The following is a 15,277-nucleotide window of genomic DNA, read 5'->3' as shown; positions in this document are numbered from 1 at the left end:
TATATTTATTTTTTATTATTATTATTTTTATTTATTTATCATAACATATCATTGTTTTTAATATTATTAAGTGTTCTCTGTCACATTACAGATGTTACCCCTTTTATAATAAAATATTGCTGGTTTTATATATATATATATAGAGAGAGAGAGTATTATTTTTTTTTCTTTTAAATTTTTTTAGTTACATTTATTTATTATAGTATATCATTATTGTTTTTAATATTATTAAGTGTTCTCAGTCACATAATAATGCATGTCCAATAGTGTCCAGGGAGGGTCCATAGACCACACAGGGCTCGTAGATCCCTTACCCTCAATGGCAGCTTTATGAACCTCTGTACCATGGGACGGCATTGGTTTTATGTTCTCGATTTTGCTATTATAACGCCTAATTATGAAATTACATTATCAGAGATGGTCCCTAGTAGGTCAAGGATGAGCTTGGGTGTGTTAGAGACCCATCGGAGCGACCCCACCAGGAAACTCTCATTGTCCTTGGTCAGCCATAAGCGTCTAATGCATTCCTAGCCACACCACTGCACGTATACAAGCCAGGGATGCTAAACAGCAACGTGCCGCAGGACTATGCGATTCGGTGTGGAGCAATTTAAAAAAAGGGTCAGGAATTTCTTTCCCCACCATTGGCTAGGACAGCCCAATAAGATGAATGGGCAGCTCCACCAGCGTCGTGCCGGAGCTAACACACACGCAAAGATGTGAATGGTGCCTTATGCAGGCCATACATGGGTCGAATTATGAATTAATTTGCTTTCGAAAATCTGAATTTTCGTCCATTTTGCATTCCGATGGTGCCACCATTGACTTCGAAATTCAACCAACCAAGCCTTTAATTTCACCTTGTGTTGCTACAGAAAAGATTTTTCGTGGTCAAGAATTTTCTTTTCTTTTCAGGTCATAGCTCATTTCTTTTTCAATTACATTTCTCATACAATTCATTGATTAGAAATTCGTTTTTCAAAAAATTTCCAACATGCCTGATCACTCTAATTTGATGATCACTCGAAAATCGGCCATTGGTTAGGCTTGCTAACAGTGCGAAATTCGAACGAAAATTCTTTTGGAATTCGACCCGTGTATAGCCGGCTAAAGTGTTACTAAACTCCGGACCCTGCATTCAATATATCCACTCTCCCTGGACCCTGCATTCACTATATCTGGTCTCCCCGGACCCTGCATTCACTATATCTGCTCTCCCTGGACCCTGAATTCACTATATCTGGTCTCCCCGGACCCTGCATTCACTATATCCGCTTTCCCCAGACCCTGCATTCACTATATCCGCTCTCCCCGGACCCTGCATTTACTATATCCACTCTCCCCGGACCCTACATTCACTATATCCGCTCTCCCCGGACCCTGCATTCACTAAATCCACTCTCCCCGGACCCTGCATTCACTATATCCGCTCTCCACGGACCCTGCATTCACCATATCTGCTCTCCCCAAACCCTGCATTCACTATATCTGCTCTCCACGGACCCTGCATTCACTATATCCGCTCTCCTCGGACCTCGCAATTCAAAACTCCGGACCTTGCATTCAATTTATCAAGTCCCCCCGCACCCCGCATTCACTATATCCACTCTCCCCAGACCCTGAATTCACTATATACACTCTCCCCGGACCCCGCATTCACAATATCTGTTCTCCCCGGACCCTGCATTCACTATATCCGCTCTCCCTTGACCCTGCATTCACTATATTCACTCCCTCTTGACCCTGCATTCACTATATCCGCTCTCCCAGGACCCCGCATTCCCTATATCCGCTCTCCCCCACCTGTCATTCACTATATCCGCTCTCCCCAGACCCCGCATTCACTATATTCGCTCTCCCTTGACCCTGCATTCACTATATCCGCTCTCCCCAGACCCTGCATTCACTATATCCGCTCTCCCCGGACCTTGCATTAACTATATCCGCTCTCCCAGGACCCCGCGTTCCCTATATCCGCTCTCCCTGACCCGTCATTCACTATATCCGCTCTCCCCGGACCCTGCATTCACCATATCTGCTCTCCCCGAACCCTGCATGCACTATATCCGCTCTCCCTTGACCCTGCATCCACTATATCCACTCTCTCTTGACCCTGCATTCACTATATCCGGTCTCCCCGGACCCTGCATTCACTATATCCGCTCTCCCCGGACCCTTCATTCACTATATCTGGTCTCCCCGGACCCTTCATTCGCTATATTCGCTCTCCCCGGACCCTACATTCGCTATATCCGCTCTCCCCGGACCCTGCATTCACTATATCCGGTCTCCCCGGATCCTGAAATCACTATATCCGCTCTCCCTGGAACCTGAATTCACTATACCCGCTCTCCCCGGACCATTTGCAGAGGACAAATAATAATAATAAAAGTCCCATTGCAAGAGACTGAAAAATTATTTACGAAAAGAAAACATGGGAAATACAGGCGTACCTCGGTTTACGAATTGAATTCGTTCTGCGGGACTTTTTGTATTGCGAAAAATTCATAAACCAAAAAGCGGTTTCTTATAGGAATGCATTGAAAACCAATTAATCCATTCTGGAGGTCATTGAAAACCAATTAATCCGTTCTGGAGGTCAGATAAAAGTAGTCTTTTATCTTTTCAAAACTCTTTATAAAGTGCACTTTTAAGGCCTTAATACTGTACAGGGACATGCTAAAAAATAATTTGTAAATGCATTGAAAAACAATTAATCTGTTCGTATTGCAAAAAAAATTTGTAAACCGAGGCATTATTTTCAATGGATTTTCATTCACAAACCAAAAATTACGTTAACCAAGGAGTTTGTAAACCGAGGCACGCCTGTAATTTTGTTTTTTTGTTTTTTTAGGTGACAGAGTCTCTTTAACCATTAGCCGCCCGGCCTATATCCGTTTGGCGGCCGCAAAAATGCTGTAGCTTTCCAGGGAGTACGCCATTTGTCGTCCTCCCGCACATGCGCAGTTCACGTGGTTGCAGAGCCGTGCAGCGGCGCGATCTGTCACCGGCTGTGTACCTTGCACATGGCCGATGACAGATCTAAATACCGGCCCCCGTTGCCGGTACCATGTGACCTGCTGTGACCAATCACAGCAGGTCACATGACAGTTATATACAATGGATGGCTTCATTCATGCCATCCATTGTATACTAGTGCCTAGCTGTGAATAATGGTCACAGCAGGTCACATGCACATGTCATGTGATTAGCTGTGGCCAAATCACAGCTAAGCACAAAAAAAAAAAAAAAATCCCTGAATGAATCGATGTCATTCAGGTAAATGCTTGCTTATAGCAAAGTAATTCTTTGCTATAAGCAAACTGTGTAAAAAAAAAAAAAAAAAAATACTGATCACTTCCCCAAAGTAGTACAATGTTACTATGGTAACATTGTACTACTTTGGTCATAGTGAAATATGAAAAGAAAATCTTAAATTTTTTTTTAAAAAAGTAATAAAAAAATTAAAAAAATATATATATATATATTTTTTTTTCATACTGTCACCAGTCAGTGTCCCTGATCACCGCCATGTCAGTTATATGATGACGCTGTACTGCACTGGTGACAGTATGTAAAAAGAAAAATAGTGAAAATAATTTTTTTAATTTTTTCATTTTCCGAAAAATTATGACAAAAAAAATACAACTTCAAAAAACTCGCCATGCCTCTTATGAAGTATGTCGGACTGTCTACTCTGCAAAAAGGGGTCATTTGGGGGATATCTGTACTGTTCTGACATTCTTGGACCTCAAGAAATTAGATTGGCTGTCAGTACTTCAGGATTGATCAATATTCAGATCTATACCATAGTTTGTGAACTCTATGACTTTCCTACAGACTAAATATTACATCCTAATTTGGGTTATTTTCACCAAAGACAGTAGCAGAATACATCTCGGCCTAAATTTATGAAGAACAATTATTTATTTGTAAACTTTTATAACTGAAACAAAGAAAAACGTGTTTTTTTTTCAAACTTTTTGGTCTTTTTTTGTTAATTTAGCAAAAAATAAAAACCCCAGCGGTGATTAAATACCACCAAAAGAAAGCTCTAGTTGTGTGAAGAAAATGATAAAATTTTAGTTTGGGTACAATGTTGTATGACCGCGCAATTGTCATTCAAAGTGTGAGAGCGCTGAAACGTGAGAGCTGGCCTGGGCAGGAAGGTGTAAAATTGCCCGGTATTGAATTGGTTAATAAGGCAGAGAGAAACCTTCCAGCTACAGCCAACTGACAACCCCCAAGGGTGGGGGACCCAGGTAGCAGACCGGTATTGCAATGGTTAAACCGCTGCAGAAGAAATTTTTGGTGAGTTCTCTCATTTCTCCACAAGGTGGCGACCGCTCTCCCTTTTTATTCTTCCTGGGTGGCCGAGCTACGCACCTCAAAGACCTATAAGGAAATCCCCGCCCACTGGGCTGCGGTACTCAGAGCGGCCGCTAGAAGGCGAATCTTTACCGAACGCTGTCCCCGCGGAACAGAGCGGCGGCCTTTTTGTTGTAGCTCAAAGAACAGATTTGGACACATTATTACAGTTCTGGACCAAATGGATTATAATCGATGTTAGATGACTAAGTCCCAGGCTCTATTGCCGCCATAAACTCTTTGATTTAAACGAAGTAGGGTGAAATAAAGCGATATATGGTAGCCATTTTGTTGTAGTACAAAGAACAGGTTTGGACGCATTATTATAGTTCTGGATTATATTTGTCTTTTAATTACTAAGTCCTGGGATCCATTGCCGCCATAAACTCTTTGATTTAAATGAAGTAGGGTGAATTACCTAAAGAGGCGGCGGCATCTGGTGGCCATTTTGTTGTAGCCCCAGACGCAAGACACTTCCTGGTGTGAAACTGGAGAGTGTGAGCCCAGTGAGGAGGAGGTAATAATAATATTTTATTATGAGAGAAGGGGGTCCCAGTATTGTGTGTGGACTGGATGGAAGGGGGGGGTGTCATGTCACCCCAGTAAATCCTCATCTTCCTGCAGGTCCTTTGATGTGTAGAGTTTTAGATGGGGGGAGAACCTTTTTGTGAGGCACCCGTAAATGTGCTAGGCGCGTACCCCTGCCAAGCGTTGGGTATGTAGTTATGCAGATTTGTGCCGCCAAGGCCCGTGTATTTGCACTTCCTGTGCAAAAATTCCCCCATAGCCACAAAGGGTATACATTCACTTTGTGCGCACCAACTGTCTTTGTAAACCCAGCTATTACCTTGCAAAAGTAGCCGTGACATCACCACTGTGCTATAGATAGCCTGTGTGGAGGGCAAAGCTGTGGGATGGACACCGCAGACCCCCCACACTTATTGGAGGAGGCGGAGACGAGACCAGCCACCCTGCACCAGGAGAGAGAGCGCAGTGAGCGGTCTTTATTACAGGGGGCTCTTTCTCTGATCCAAACCCCCCATCACACGCTCTTTCTCCCCCTGATGTCGTAGCTCTGAGCTCAGGGTGTGGCTGCTCGCTCCTGTGGTGTTGGAGGTGAACAGGAACGGCCTATCCTGGCAGTTTTCCAGCCAGGCTTTATGAGGTACATAAAATGGCCTCCACCAGTGGTCTGCAACCTTTTGACTTTCCTGGGCTGCATTGGAAGAAGAGGCACTGACCATAAGGCCCTATGTGATTTTGAACGGCGAACAAAATGGCGGCAATTCCATCTGCAATGCTAAATCGCACCGCAGCTGTGGTAAAGCACACCGCGTGTGTTTGGGTAGCATTCGTTCTTAACGGCGCCTCAAACACGGTGCAATTTTGCTGAGATTGTCACACAACGTGATCTGTTCTGCAAAAACGCATGGCGTGAAATCTGGGGGGGGGGGGTGAAGCCCACCCCAAAATCCCCCCAGATCCAGCCAGGTGCCACTTGGTTGGCTGGTCAATAGGGAGCATTTTCGTGCTGAAGTCAATGGGGCACGATTTTGCATTGAAGTCAATGGGACACAATTTTGCATTGAAGTCAATGGGACACGATTTTGCACGGGAGTTAATAGGGGGCGTTTTTGCATTGAAGTCAATGGGACACGATTTTGCATTGAAGTCAGTAGGGGCCATTTTCACATTGAAGTCAATGGGAAGCAATTTTGCATTGAAGAAAATAGGGGGCGTTTTCGCATTGAAGTCAATGGGGCGCGATTTTGCATTGAAGTCGATAGGACACGATTTTGCATTGAAGTCAATAGGGGGGTGTTTTCACATTGAAGTCAATGGGTTGCCATTTTGCATCGCAATCAATAAGGGGTGTTTTTGCATTGAAGTCAATGGGACACGATTTTGCATTGAAGTCAATAGGAGGTGTTTTCACATTGAAGTCAATGCGATGGAATTTTGCATTACAGTCAATGGGTTGCCATTTTGCATCGAAGCCAATAGGGGGCATTTTCGCATTGAAGTCAATGGTACGCGGATTTGAACTGAAGTCAATAGGGGGTGTTTTTGTATTGGTGTCAATAGTACGCGATTTTGCATTGAAGTCAGCGGGATGGGATTTTGCATTAAAATCAAGGAGACGCCATTTTGCATTGAAATCAATAGGGGGCGTTTTCGCATTGAAATCAATAGGATGCAATGTTGCATTGAAGTCAATGGGACACAATTTTTGCATTGAAGTCAATAGGGGGCATTTTTGCATTTAAGTCAATTATCATTATCAGCACTTTTTATGTTTTTTTTCTATCGGCAAAACGCCGATAACCCTATTTTCAGCCAATAATGTTTGCCGGCCGATATATCGGTGCATAACTACTTTCTGCTACCACTTAAAATTAGAACAGGCTCTTTAATCTATGAGCCTTTTTACTCCAAATAAATTCCAATTTTTTCAGATACACATTTAATGTTTATTGTGATATAATGCACTGCAGTGTGAGTGTTACAACCCAGACTTTGTTTCAACTACAGATTGAGAGTCTTCAGCAGAACAGAAAGATCTGTAGAAGAACATCATGATGGAGGACCGGCCGCCCTCCACATCACCGGGTAAGAGGAGACTATAATTTCTTGTAAAGGAGAGAAGAGTATTGAGGATCCACCTAGATACACACATCCTCTGATGTAAAGACATAGGAACAATAGATGAGTGGGAGTATATAGAAGGACACAAGGATCTCTACAAGGAAGTCATGATGGAGAACCGGCCGCCCCTCACAAAGAGGAGACTTTCATTTCTTGTATTGAGGATCCACCTAGATACACACATCCTCTGATATAAAGACATAGAAACAATGTATTCAGTCAGTGTGTGTGTTTCCTACAGATGGATCCAGTAATGGGAACCCACCAGAGAGATGTCCTCGTCCTCTGTATTCCCGGGACTCCACACAGGAACATCCGGAGATCCCTCAGAAGAATCAGGTAGATGCAGCAAAGTGTTTTGGAAATTTGTACAGTAGATAATACAGCAAAACCACAATATGTGATCTGTCCATGAAAAAACAATATACCTGGTTAATTATAAACTTTTGTGTTATCCAGAGTAATCATTTAATTGCTATTAAAGTTGAAGTGAAAGAGGAAGCAGAAGATCCCTATGTGAATGATGATGGTCCATGTATGGAGGAGGAGATCCCTCAAGAGGTTAGCACAGGTGAGGAATAAACACTAAATCCAGAGAAGAGTCCCAGAGCCTCCTTGTTCAGTCACTACAACAATCTCTTCTTCTCCCCCCTCCTCTTTTAGTAGACCATAATGGGGGACAGTATGTGCCCAGTGGGGGGGTCAGGAGTCATCAGCCTTTATTAGACTCCGGCTCTCCTCCTCACATCATGTCATTGAGACGTGACCAGTCTCCCCCCACACACACTCTCTGGAGTCTCTCATACATCCGCATACGTCATGGAGTTATCTTCCTGAGCACAGACATCTGACAGAACTTTGTAGGCCAAGTGAAAAGTTAGAGTCCAAGGATCAGAAGAAGGACCTCTTGATGGAGAACCAGCCACCCCTCAAAAATTCAGAAACAGGTACATGAATTTATTACCAGCCAAGAGACGTGACCAGTCTCTCCCCGCGCACACTCTCTGGGGTCTCTCATACATCTCAGTACAGGGGGCTTCACTCTCATCTTTATTCACAGACCCCGTAGACACCAGAGAGACTCGGAGAGAGGTCAATGTTAAAGAGGAGAAAGAGGAAAGACCTGTGAAGGTTGAAGAGGAGGAAATTGCTATAGAGATTGGCACAGGTGAGTAATAAACTCTAACTGCAGAAAACCGTTTCCTTTTGCTGCTTCAGCTCTTTAAAAAAAAAAAAAAAAGTAATAATAAAAATAATGACTTGTTTTAGGAGGATTGTGGATCCTGAACTTGATTTGTGTGTTGCTCAGCCAAACAGAGGTCCAAGGTAGTCATTTCTGTACCACAAGGTAGCACAGCTTAATGTCATCTTCTCACATGAATTAGGATTTTATTCGCAACCCTTGGTTAGAAACAGAGGTGGATCTTGTAATAAAGGAGTCTCAGTTTGTCACACTAGAGTAGCCACTTCAGCTCCAGAAGATTCCCCCCCTTTCCTGACCAGGCAATTTTTTTGCCATACGGCGCTGCGTTACTTTAACTAACAGTTGTACGGTCATGCAACGCTCTCTACACAAATTAAATTTATGTCATTTTTTTCCCTCCACAAATAGATCTTTCTTTTGATGGTATTTGATCACCACTGCGTTTTCTATTTTTTTTTGCACTATGAATAAAAAAAAGACAAAATTGAAAAAAATATATACAGGCGTACCTTGGCTTACAAATTTAATTCGTTCTGCGGGACTTTTTGCATTGCAAAAAATTTGTAAACCGAAATGCGATTTCCCATCGGGATGCATTGAAACCAATTAATCTGTTCCGGAGGTCAGAAAAAAGTAACAAAAAAGTTTTATCTGTTCAAAACTCTTTATAAAGTGCACTTTAACCCCTTGGCGCTGGCGCCTCCCGGCCCTTTAAGGGTTTCAGAAGCCGGGAGGGGTTTTAAGGTCATGTGAACGCCGTGATTCGCTGTCACGGTGGTTACATGATCAGGAAAGGTCCCAATCGAAGGAGGAGATCGGGACTTTTCCGTGAGTACTGGACATGTGTGCTGGGAGTGCTCTCAGCACATATGTTTTTCTTAATTGCACACAAATGTGCGGCCGCTCGGCGTCAAGGCCCAGCATTTGCGTGCGGCCAGCGTGAAGAGGTTAAAGGCATAAAGGGACATGATTAAAAAAAAAAATCATAAATGCATTGAAAACCAATTAATCCGTTCCGGAGGTCAGAAAAAAGTAAAAAAAAAAAAGTTTTATATGTTCAAAACTCTTTATAAAGTGCACTTTAAAGGCATAATACTGTACAGGGACATGATTAAAAATTAATTTGTGAAAACATTGAAAATCAATTAATCAATTCGTATTATGAAAAAAATTTGTTAACTGAGGCATTATTTTCAAAGGATTTTTATTCGTAAACTGAAAATTACATTAACCGAGGTGTTCATAAACTGAGGTACACCTGTGTATATATATTTTTCTTTCTACTTTAAAACATATCCAATAATAAAAAAAAATGTAATCAAATTTCTTCATAAATGTAGGCCAAAATGCTTTCTGCTAAATAGTTTTGGTAAAAAAATCCCCAAAAGTGTCTATTGATTGGTTTGCGTAATATATATACTGTGTATATATACTGGAATTTTTTTATTTGTATTTTTTTATACTAGTAATGGCAGCAATCAGCGATTTATAGCGGGACTGCGATACTGCTGCAGACAGTCTGACATTAACTGACTCTTTGTGGGAACCAGTGACACTAATACACTGATCAGTGCTAAAAATATACACTGTCACTGTACTAATGACACTGACAGGGAAGGGGTTAAACATCTAGGGTGGTCAAAGGGTCAGTTGTGTCTAGCTATGTGTTTTGTGTATGCAGTAAGGTGCTTTTACTAGGCAATCTGCTAGATTTTATTCCCTGAAAGAAAATCTAGCAGATCGCTGCTGACAGGACACAGCTCTGCCTTCTTTACAGTCAGTCTCCTCTACAATCAACAGATGCCGGCGCTCATCCATTGGACGTCACTTGTTGAAGCTGATCAACAGGTGCTGGCCAATGGATGAGCATCAGCACCCCTTGATCGGCTTCTGCTGTGTCCAATCACAGCAGAAGCGTCGCTCCGTCACTTGCCCTCCAGAGGATTCCCCCCCCCCCCCCATTCCATTTTTTGCGATACAGTGCTGCATTACTTTAACTGACAATTGCGCAGTCATGCAACGCTGCACCCAAATGAAATTGACATCCTTTTTTTTTCCCACAGATAGAGCTTTCTTTGATCACCTCTGCAGTTTTTATTTTCTGCACTATAAACAAAAAAAGACTGACAATTTTGAAAAAAAAACCACACAATATCTTTTAGTTTTCACTATTAAACGTGTCCAGTATAAAAATTTAAATGTATTCTGCTCCATGTCTTTGCTAAAAAAAAACCCAAATACATGTAAATTAATTGGCTTATAGCGTTTACAAGTGGCGGTATATATACTGGGATTTTTTTTTTTTTTACTAGATAATCAGTGACTTATAGAGGGACTGCGGCGGGCATTCTGACACTGGGGGGAGAACTGACTTGATGTCACTGACTTCCCCAGTGACACCAATGCAGTGATCAGTGCTAATAAAAAGCACGGACACTGTACTAATGGCACTGGGCAGGAAGGGGTGAGCATGAGGGGTGATCAAAGGGTTAACTATGTGAGATGTGTGTGTTTTACTATGTGTGCTGTGTGTGTTCTTCATTGTAAGCACACTGCTTTGTATGGCTGTGCTATCCAGAGCCATACAAAGCAATGTGCAGGAGCTGACAGGGGAGAGATCTGTATTGTTTGCATACAGTTGTGATTGACATCCGAGGCAGCAAATGGCGTTGCGGGTACTGCAGTTCCTACTTAACTAGATCTTAGGTCCGTTGGGCAAGGTCATCATCTCTGAGTAAATTTGGCCATAGATGATTTTGGGGGGTTTTTTTGTTCTGCCAGCAAGCTGAACCCAAAAAAAACAACTGATTACTCCATCCTCTCAAAGCAAGATGAATGGGAGATTCTCGCCACCCCCCCACCCCACTGGGAATCTCCGCTTGGCGGTGGCAGTCACTGATCATCCAAAGTTTTCCAACATTCCTGTTTGACAGAAGTCCATTGGGCAAGGTCATCATCTTGAGTAAAGTTGGCCATAGATGATTTGTTTTTGTTTTTTTTGTTCTGCCAGCAAGCTGAACCCAAAAAAAAAACTGATTACTCCATCCTCTCAAAGCTAGATGAATGGGAGATTCCCAACCAATGGGAATCTCCGCTTGGCGCTGGCAGTCACTGATCAACCAAAGCTTTCCAACGTTTCTGCTTGACAGAAGTCTATGAACTTCTGTTGACTTTTGACCTATCTATGTCCAGCAATTTACCCATAATAGTACTTTTCTTTAGTCTCGGTCATTCTTATTTCTTCCAGATGGACGATATAGAAGGTATGATACAGAAGAAGCTCCTGCTGTCCTTTCTGGTGCTGAAAAAGATAATGATGTCACATCAGGTTCCTCAGAAGACGATGATGTCACATCAGATTCCTCAGAAGATGATGATGTCCCATCAGATTCCTCAGAAGACAAAGATGTCACATCAGATCCTTCAGAGAAAAAACATATTCCCCCAAATTTCCATCCAGCACCTCATAGTGCAGACACGAAATTTGATCCCTCAAAACATGGAAGGAGTGTTGTTGACCACTCAGCTCGTGGCATTCATGATGGTCCCAAACAGGAGAAGCCATATCCATGTTCTGAGTGTGGGAAGAGCTACAGCTCCAAACAAGGTCTTCTGATACATCAGAAAACACACACGGGAGAGAAGCCCTATTCATGTTCAGAATGTGGTAGACGTTTTGCGGAAAGGTCGAATCTTGCTAGACATCGAAGCACACACGTTGGGGAGAAGCCGTATTCATGTTCGGAATGCGGCAAACGGTTTTATCATAAATCGTCCCTTATCACGCACAAAAAAGTTCACACAGGGGAGAAGCCATATTCGTGTTCGGAATGCGGGGAGTCTTTTTCTTCTCAACATTCTAAACTTCTTCACCAGAGGACTCACACAGGGGAGAAGCCGTACTCCTGTTCTGAATGTGGGAAATGCTTTACCACAAAATCGAGTCTTGCTAGGCACCACACGGCTCACACGGGTGAGAAGCCTTACACATGTTCCGAATGCGGCAAATGCTTTGCGGACAGAACCCACTTTTATTGCCACCAGAAGTCTCATACGGGGGAAAAGCCATTTTCCTGCTGCCAATGTGGGAAAAGCTTCGTCTTTAAAGCCAGTCTAGTGAAACATCAAAGAAATCGCACGTGTGTTGTCCAGTTTTCCTGTTCGGAGTGCGGCAGGGAATTCAGGAGGAAGTCTAGTCTGGTCGTACATAAGGAAATGCACAAGAGACTCCATCTCATGTTTCAGCAGAATCACAACGAGGAGAAACCTGAACCCAAGGCAGATGTTAGCCACCTGTCCTGAAGTTGAAGGACCCCAAGGCAGATGTTAGAGATGTGTCCTGAAGTTGAAGGACCCCAAGGCAGATGTTAGCCACATGTTCTGAAGTTGAAGGACATTCTTTGGTTTGGTTCTCTGTATTGTACTTGGTCAAGTAATACCTTATGGGGTGTTATAGACCTCTTGTGGGATCAGGAAGGAATTTTTTCTCCTGCAGGAGGAAATTGGATCATGCTTTGCTGGGTTTTATTTGCCTTCCTCTGGATCAACTGTGGATGTAGTATTATAACTTTTTTTTTTTTTAATGGTTGAACTGGATGGACTTTTGTCTTTTTTCGGCCAGACTAACTATGTAACTATGGAGTTATTTATAAAAAAAAATTTGGGGGGTTGTTTTTTTTGTATGCTGCACCAGGAACATAACTTACCTCCAATGAAATCCCTTTTACTGATATTTGAGTCCTGCTTGCAACTGCAAACTTCTAGCTCTGCATGGTTTAAAGTGTTACTAAACCCACAACAGTAACATCAGTCTGTAGGTGCAGCAAAGCATGCTGGTTATAGTCACAGTGGAACTTAAGGGGTTAATCCTCTGCATTGTGTAAAAAGGCTGTTTGATCCTGTCTTCTCTGGTCTTCCCCTTCTTCTACTGTCCCCAATCCATCTGCTGATAAAACAGAGCCTTAGGGGCACGCTGCACATGCTCGGTTTGGTGTGTATTGCTAGAGAGGATTTTTTTTTTTTTTTTGGGAGAGTGCATGTGATCTGCACAGGGCCAATCAGCACTGTGCAGACAGAGGTCAGGTGTCCTGCATCTTCCTAGAGCAGAATGAAAACAAACTTTAACCAGTGCTCTGATGGACACTGATACTGATTGAAGTCACAAGACTGCTAGATATTGCTGATGAGAAAAGGGATTTAGCAGTTTATATTTACTAAACTAATTGCATTTCTATGTGTGTACTGTGGGAGACCAGATATAGTGAATGCAGGGTCCGGGGAGAGCGGATATAGTGAATGCAGGGTCCGGGTAGAGCGGATATAGTGAATGCGGGGTCTGGGGAGAGCAGATATATTGAATGCGGGGTCCGAGGAGAGGGGATCTAGTGAATGCAGGGTCCGACGAGAGCGGATCTAGTGAATGCAGGGTCCGACGAGAGCGGGTCTAGTGATTGCAGGGTCCGACGAGAGCGGGTCTAGTGATTGCAGGGTCCGACGAGAGCGGGTCTAGTGAATGCAGGGTCCGACGAGAGCGGATCTAGTGAATGCAGGGTCCGAGGAGAGCAGATTTAGTGAATGCGGGGTCCGGGGAGAGCAGATATAGTGAATGCGAGGTCCCGGGAGAGCGGATATAGTGAATGCGGGGTCTGGGGAGAGCGGATATAGTGAATGCGGGGTCCGACGAGAGGGGATCTAGTGAATGCGGGGTCCGACGAGAGCGGATCTAGTGAATGCAGGGTCCGAGGAGAGCAGATTTAGTGAATGCGGGGTCCGGGGAGAGCAGATATAGTGAATGCGAGGTCCCGGGAGAGCGGATATAGTGAATGCGGGGTCTGGGGAGAGCGGATATAGTGAATGCGGGGTCCGACGAGAGGGGATCTAGTGAATGCGGGGTCCGACGAGAGCGGATCTAGTGAATGCAGGGTCCGACGAGAACGGATTTAGTGAATGCGGGGTCCGTGGAGAGCGGATATAGTGAATGCGGGGTCCGTGGAGAGCGGATATAGTGAATGCAGGGTCCGACGAGAGCGGGTCTAGTGATTGCAGGGTCCGACGAGAGCGGGTCTAGTGATTGCAGGGTCCGACGAGAGCGGGTCTAGTGAATGCAGGGTCCGACGAGAGCGGATCTAGTGAATGCAGGGTCCGAGGAGAGCAGATTTAGTGAATGCGGGGTCCGGGGAGAGCAGATATAGTGAATGCGAGGTCCCGGGAGAGCGGATATAGTGAATGCGGGGTCTGGGGAGAGCGGATATAGTGAATGCGGGGTCCGACGAGAGGGGATCTAGTGAATGCAGGGTCCGACGAGAGCGGATCTAGTGAATGCAGGGTCCGAGGAGAGCAGATTTAGTGAATGCGGGGTCCGGGGAGAGCAGATATAGTGAATGCGAGGTCCCGGGAGAGCGGATATAGTGAATGCGGGGTCTGGGGAGAGCGGATATAGTGAATGCGGGGTCCGACGAGAGGGGATCTAGTGAATGCGGGGTCCGACGAGAGCGGATCTAGTGAATGCAGGGTCCGAGGAGAGCAGATTTAGTGAATGCGGGGTCCGGGGAGAGCAGATATAGTGAATGCGAGGTCCCGGGAGAGCGGATATAGTGAATGCGGGGTCCGACGAGAGGGGATATAGTGAATGCGGGGTCCGACGAGAGGGGATCTAGTGAATGCGGGGTCCGACGAGAGCGGATCTAGTGAATGCAGGGTCCGACGAGAACGGATTTAGTGAATGCGGGGTCCGTGGAGAGCGGATATAGTGAATGCGGGGTCCGTGGAGAGCGGATATAGTGAATGCAGGGTCCGACGAGAGCGGGTCTAGTGATTGCAGGGTCCGACGAGAGCGGGTCTAGTGATTGCAGGGTCCGACGAGAGCGGGTCTAGTGAATGCAGGGTCCGACGAGAGCGGATCTAGTGAATGCAGGGTCCGAGGAGAGCAGATTTAGTGAATGCGGGGTCCGGGGAGAGCAGATATAGTGAATGCGAGGTCCCGGGAGAGCGGATATAGTGAATGCGGGGTCTGGGGAGAGCGGATATAGTGAATGCGGGGTCCGACGAGAGGGGATCTAG

The 15,277-nt window shown here is 44.5% G+C and overlaps 1 protein-coding gene across 1 annotated transcript; it reads left to right on the top strand.

Annotated features, from left to right (window-relative positions):
* The first annotated feature begins 4,790 nt into the window (after window positions 1-4,790).
* On the top strand, window positions 4,791-14,817 carry LOC149466301 (uncharacterized). The gene is made up of 6 exons (XM_089672975.1): window positions 4,791-4,885; window positions 6,901-6,978; window positions 7,256-7,353; window positions 7,474-7,585; window positions 8,075-8,182; window positions 11,466-14,817. The coding sequence occupies exons 2-6, from the start codon at window positions 6,945-6,947 to the stop codon at window positions 12,518-12,520; spliced, it is 1,407 nt and encodes a 468-aa protein (XP_089529101.1). The 5' UTR covers window positions 4,791-4,885; window positions 6,901-6,944; the 3' UTR covers window positions 12,521-14,817.
* Window positions 14,818-15,277: the final 460 nt, after the last annotated feature.

This window comes from Staurois parvus, unplaced genomic scaffold (assembly GCF_062004578.1).
Source record: "Staurois parvus isolate SC_StPar_1 unplaced genomic scaffold, SC_StPar_1.0 ptg000132l, whole genome shotgun sequence".
Classification (NCBI taxonomy): Eukaryota; Metazoa; Chordata; class Amphibia; order Anura; family Ranidae; genus Staurois; species Staurois parvus.
This window is presented reverse-complemented; position numbering and strand designations above follow the sequence as displayed.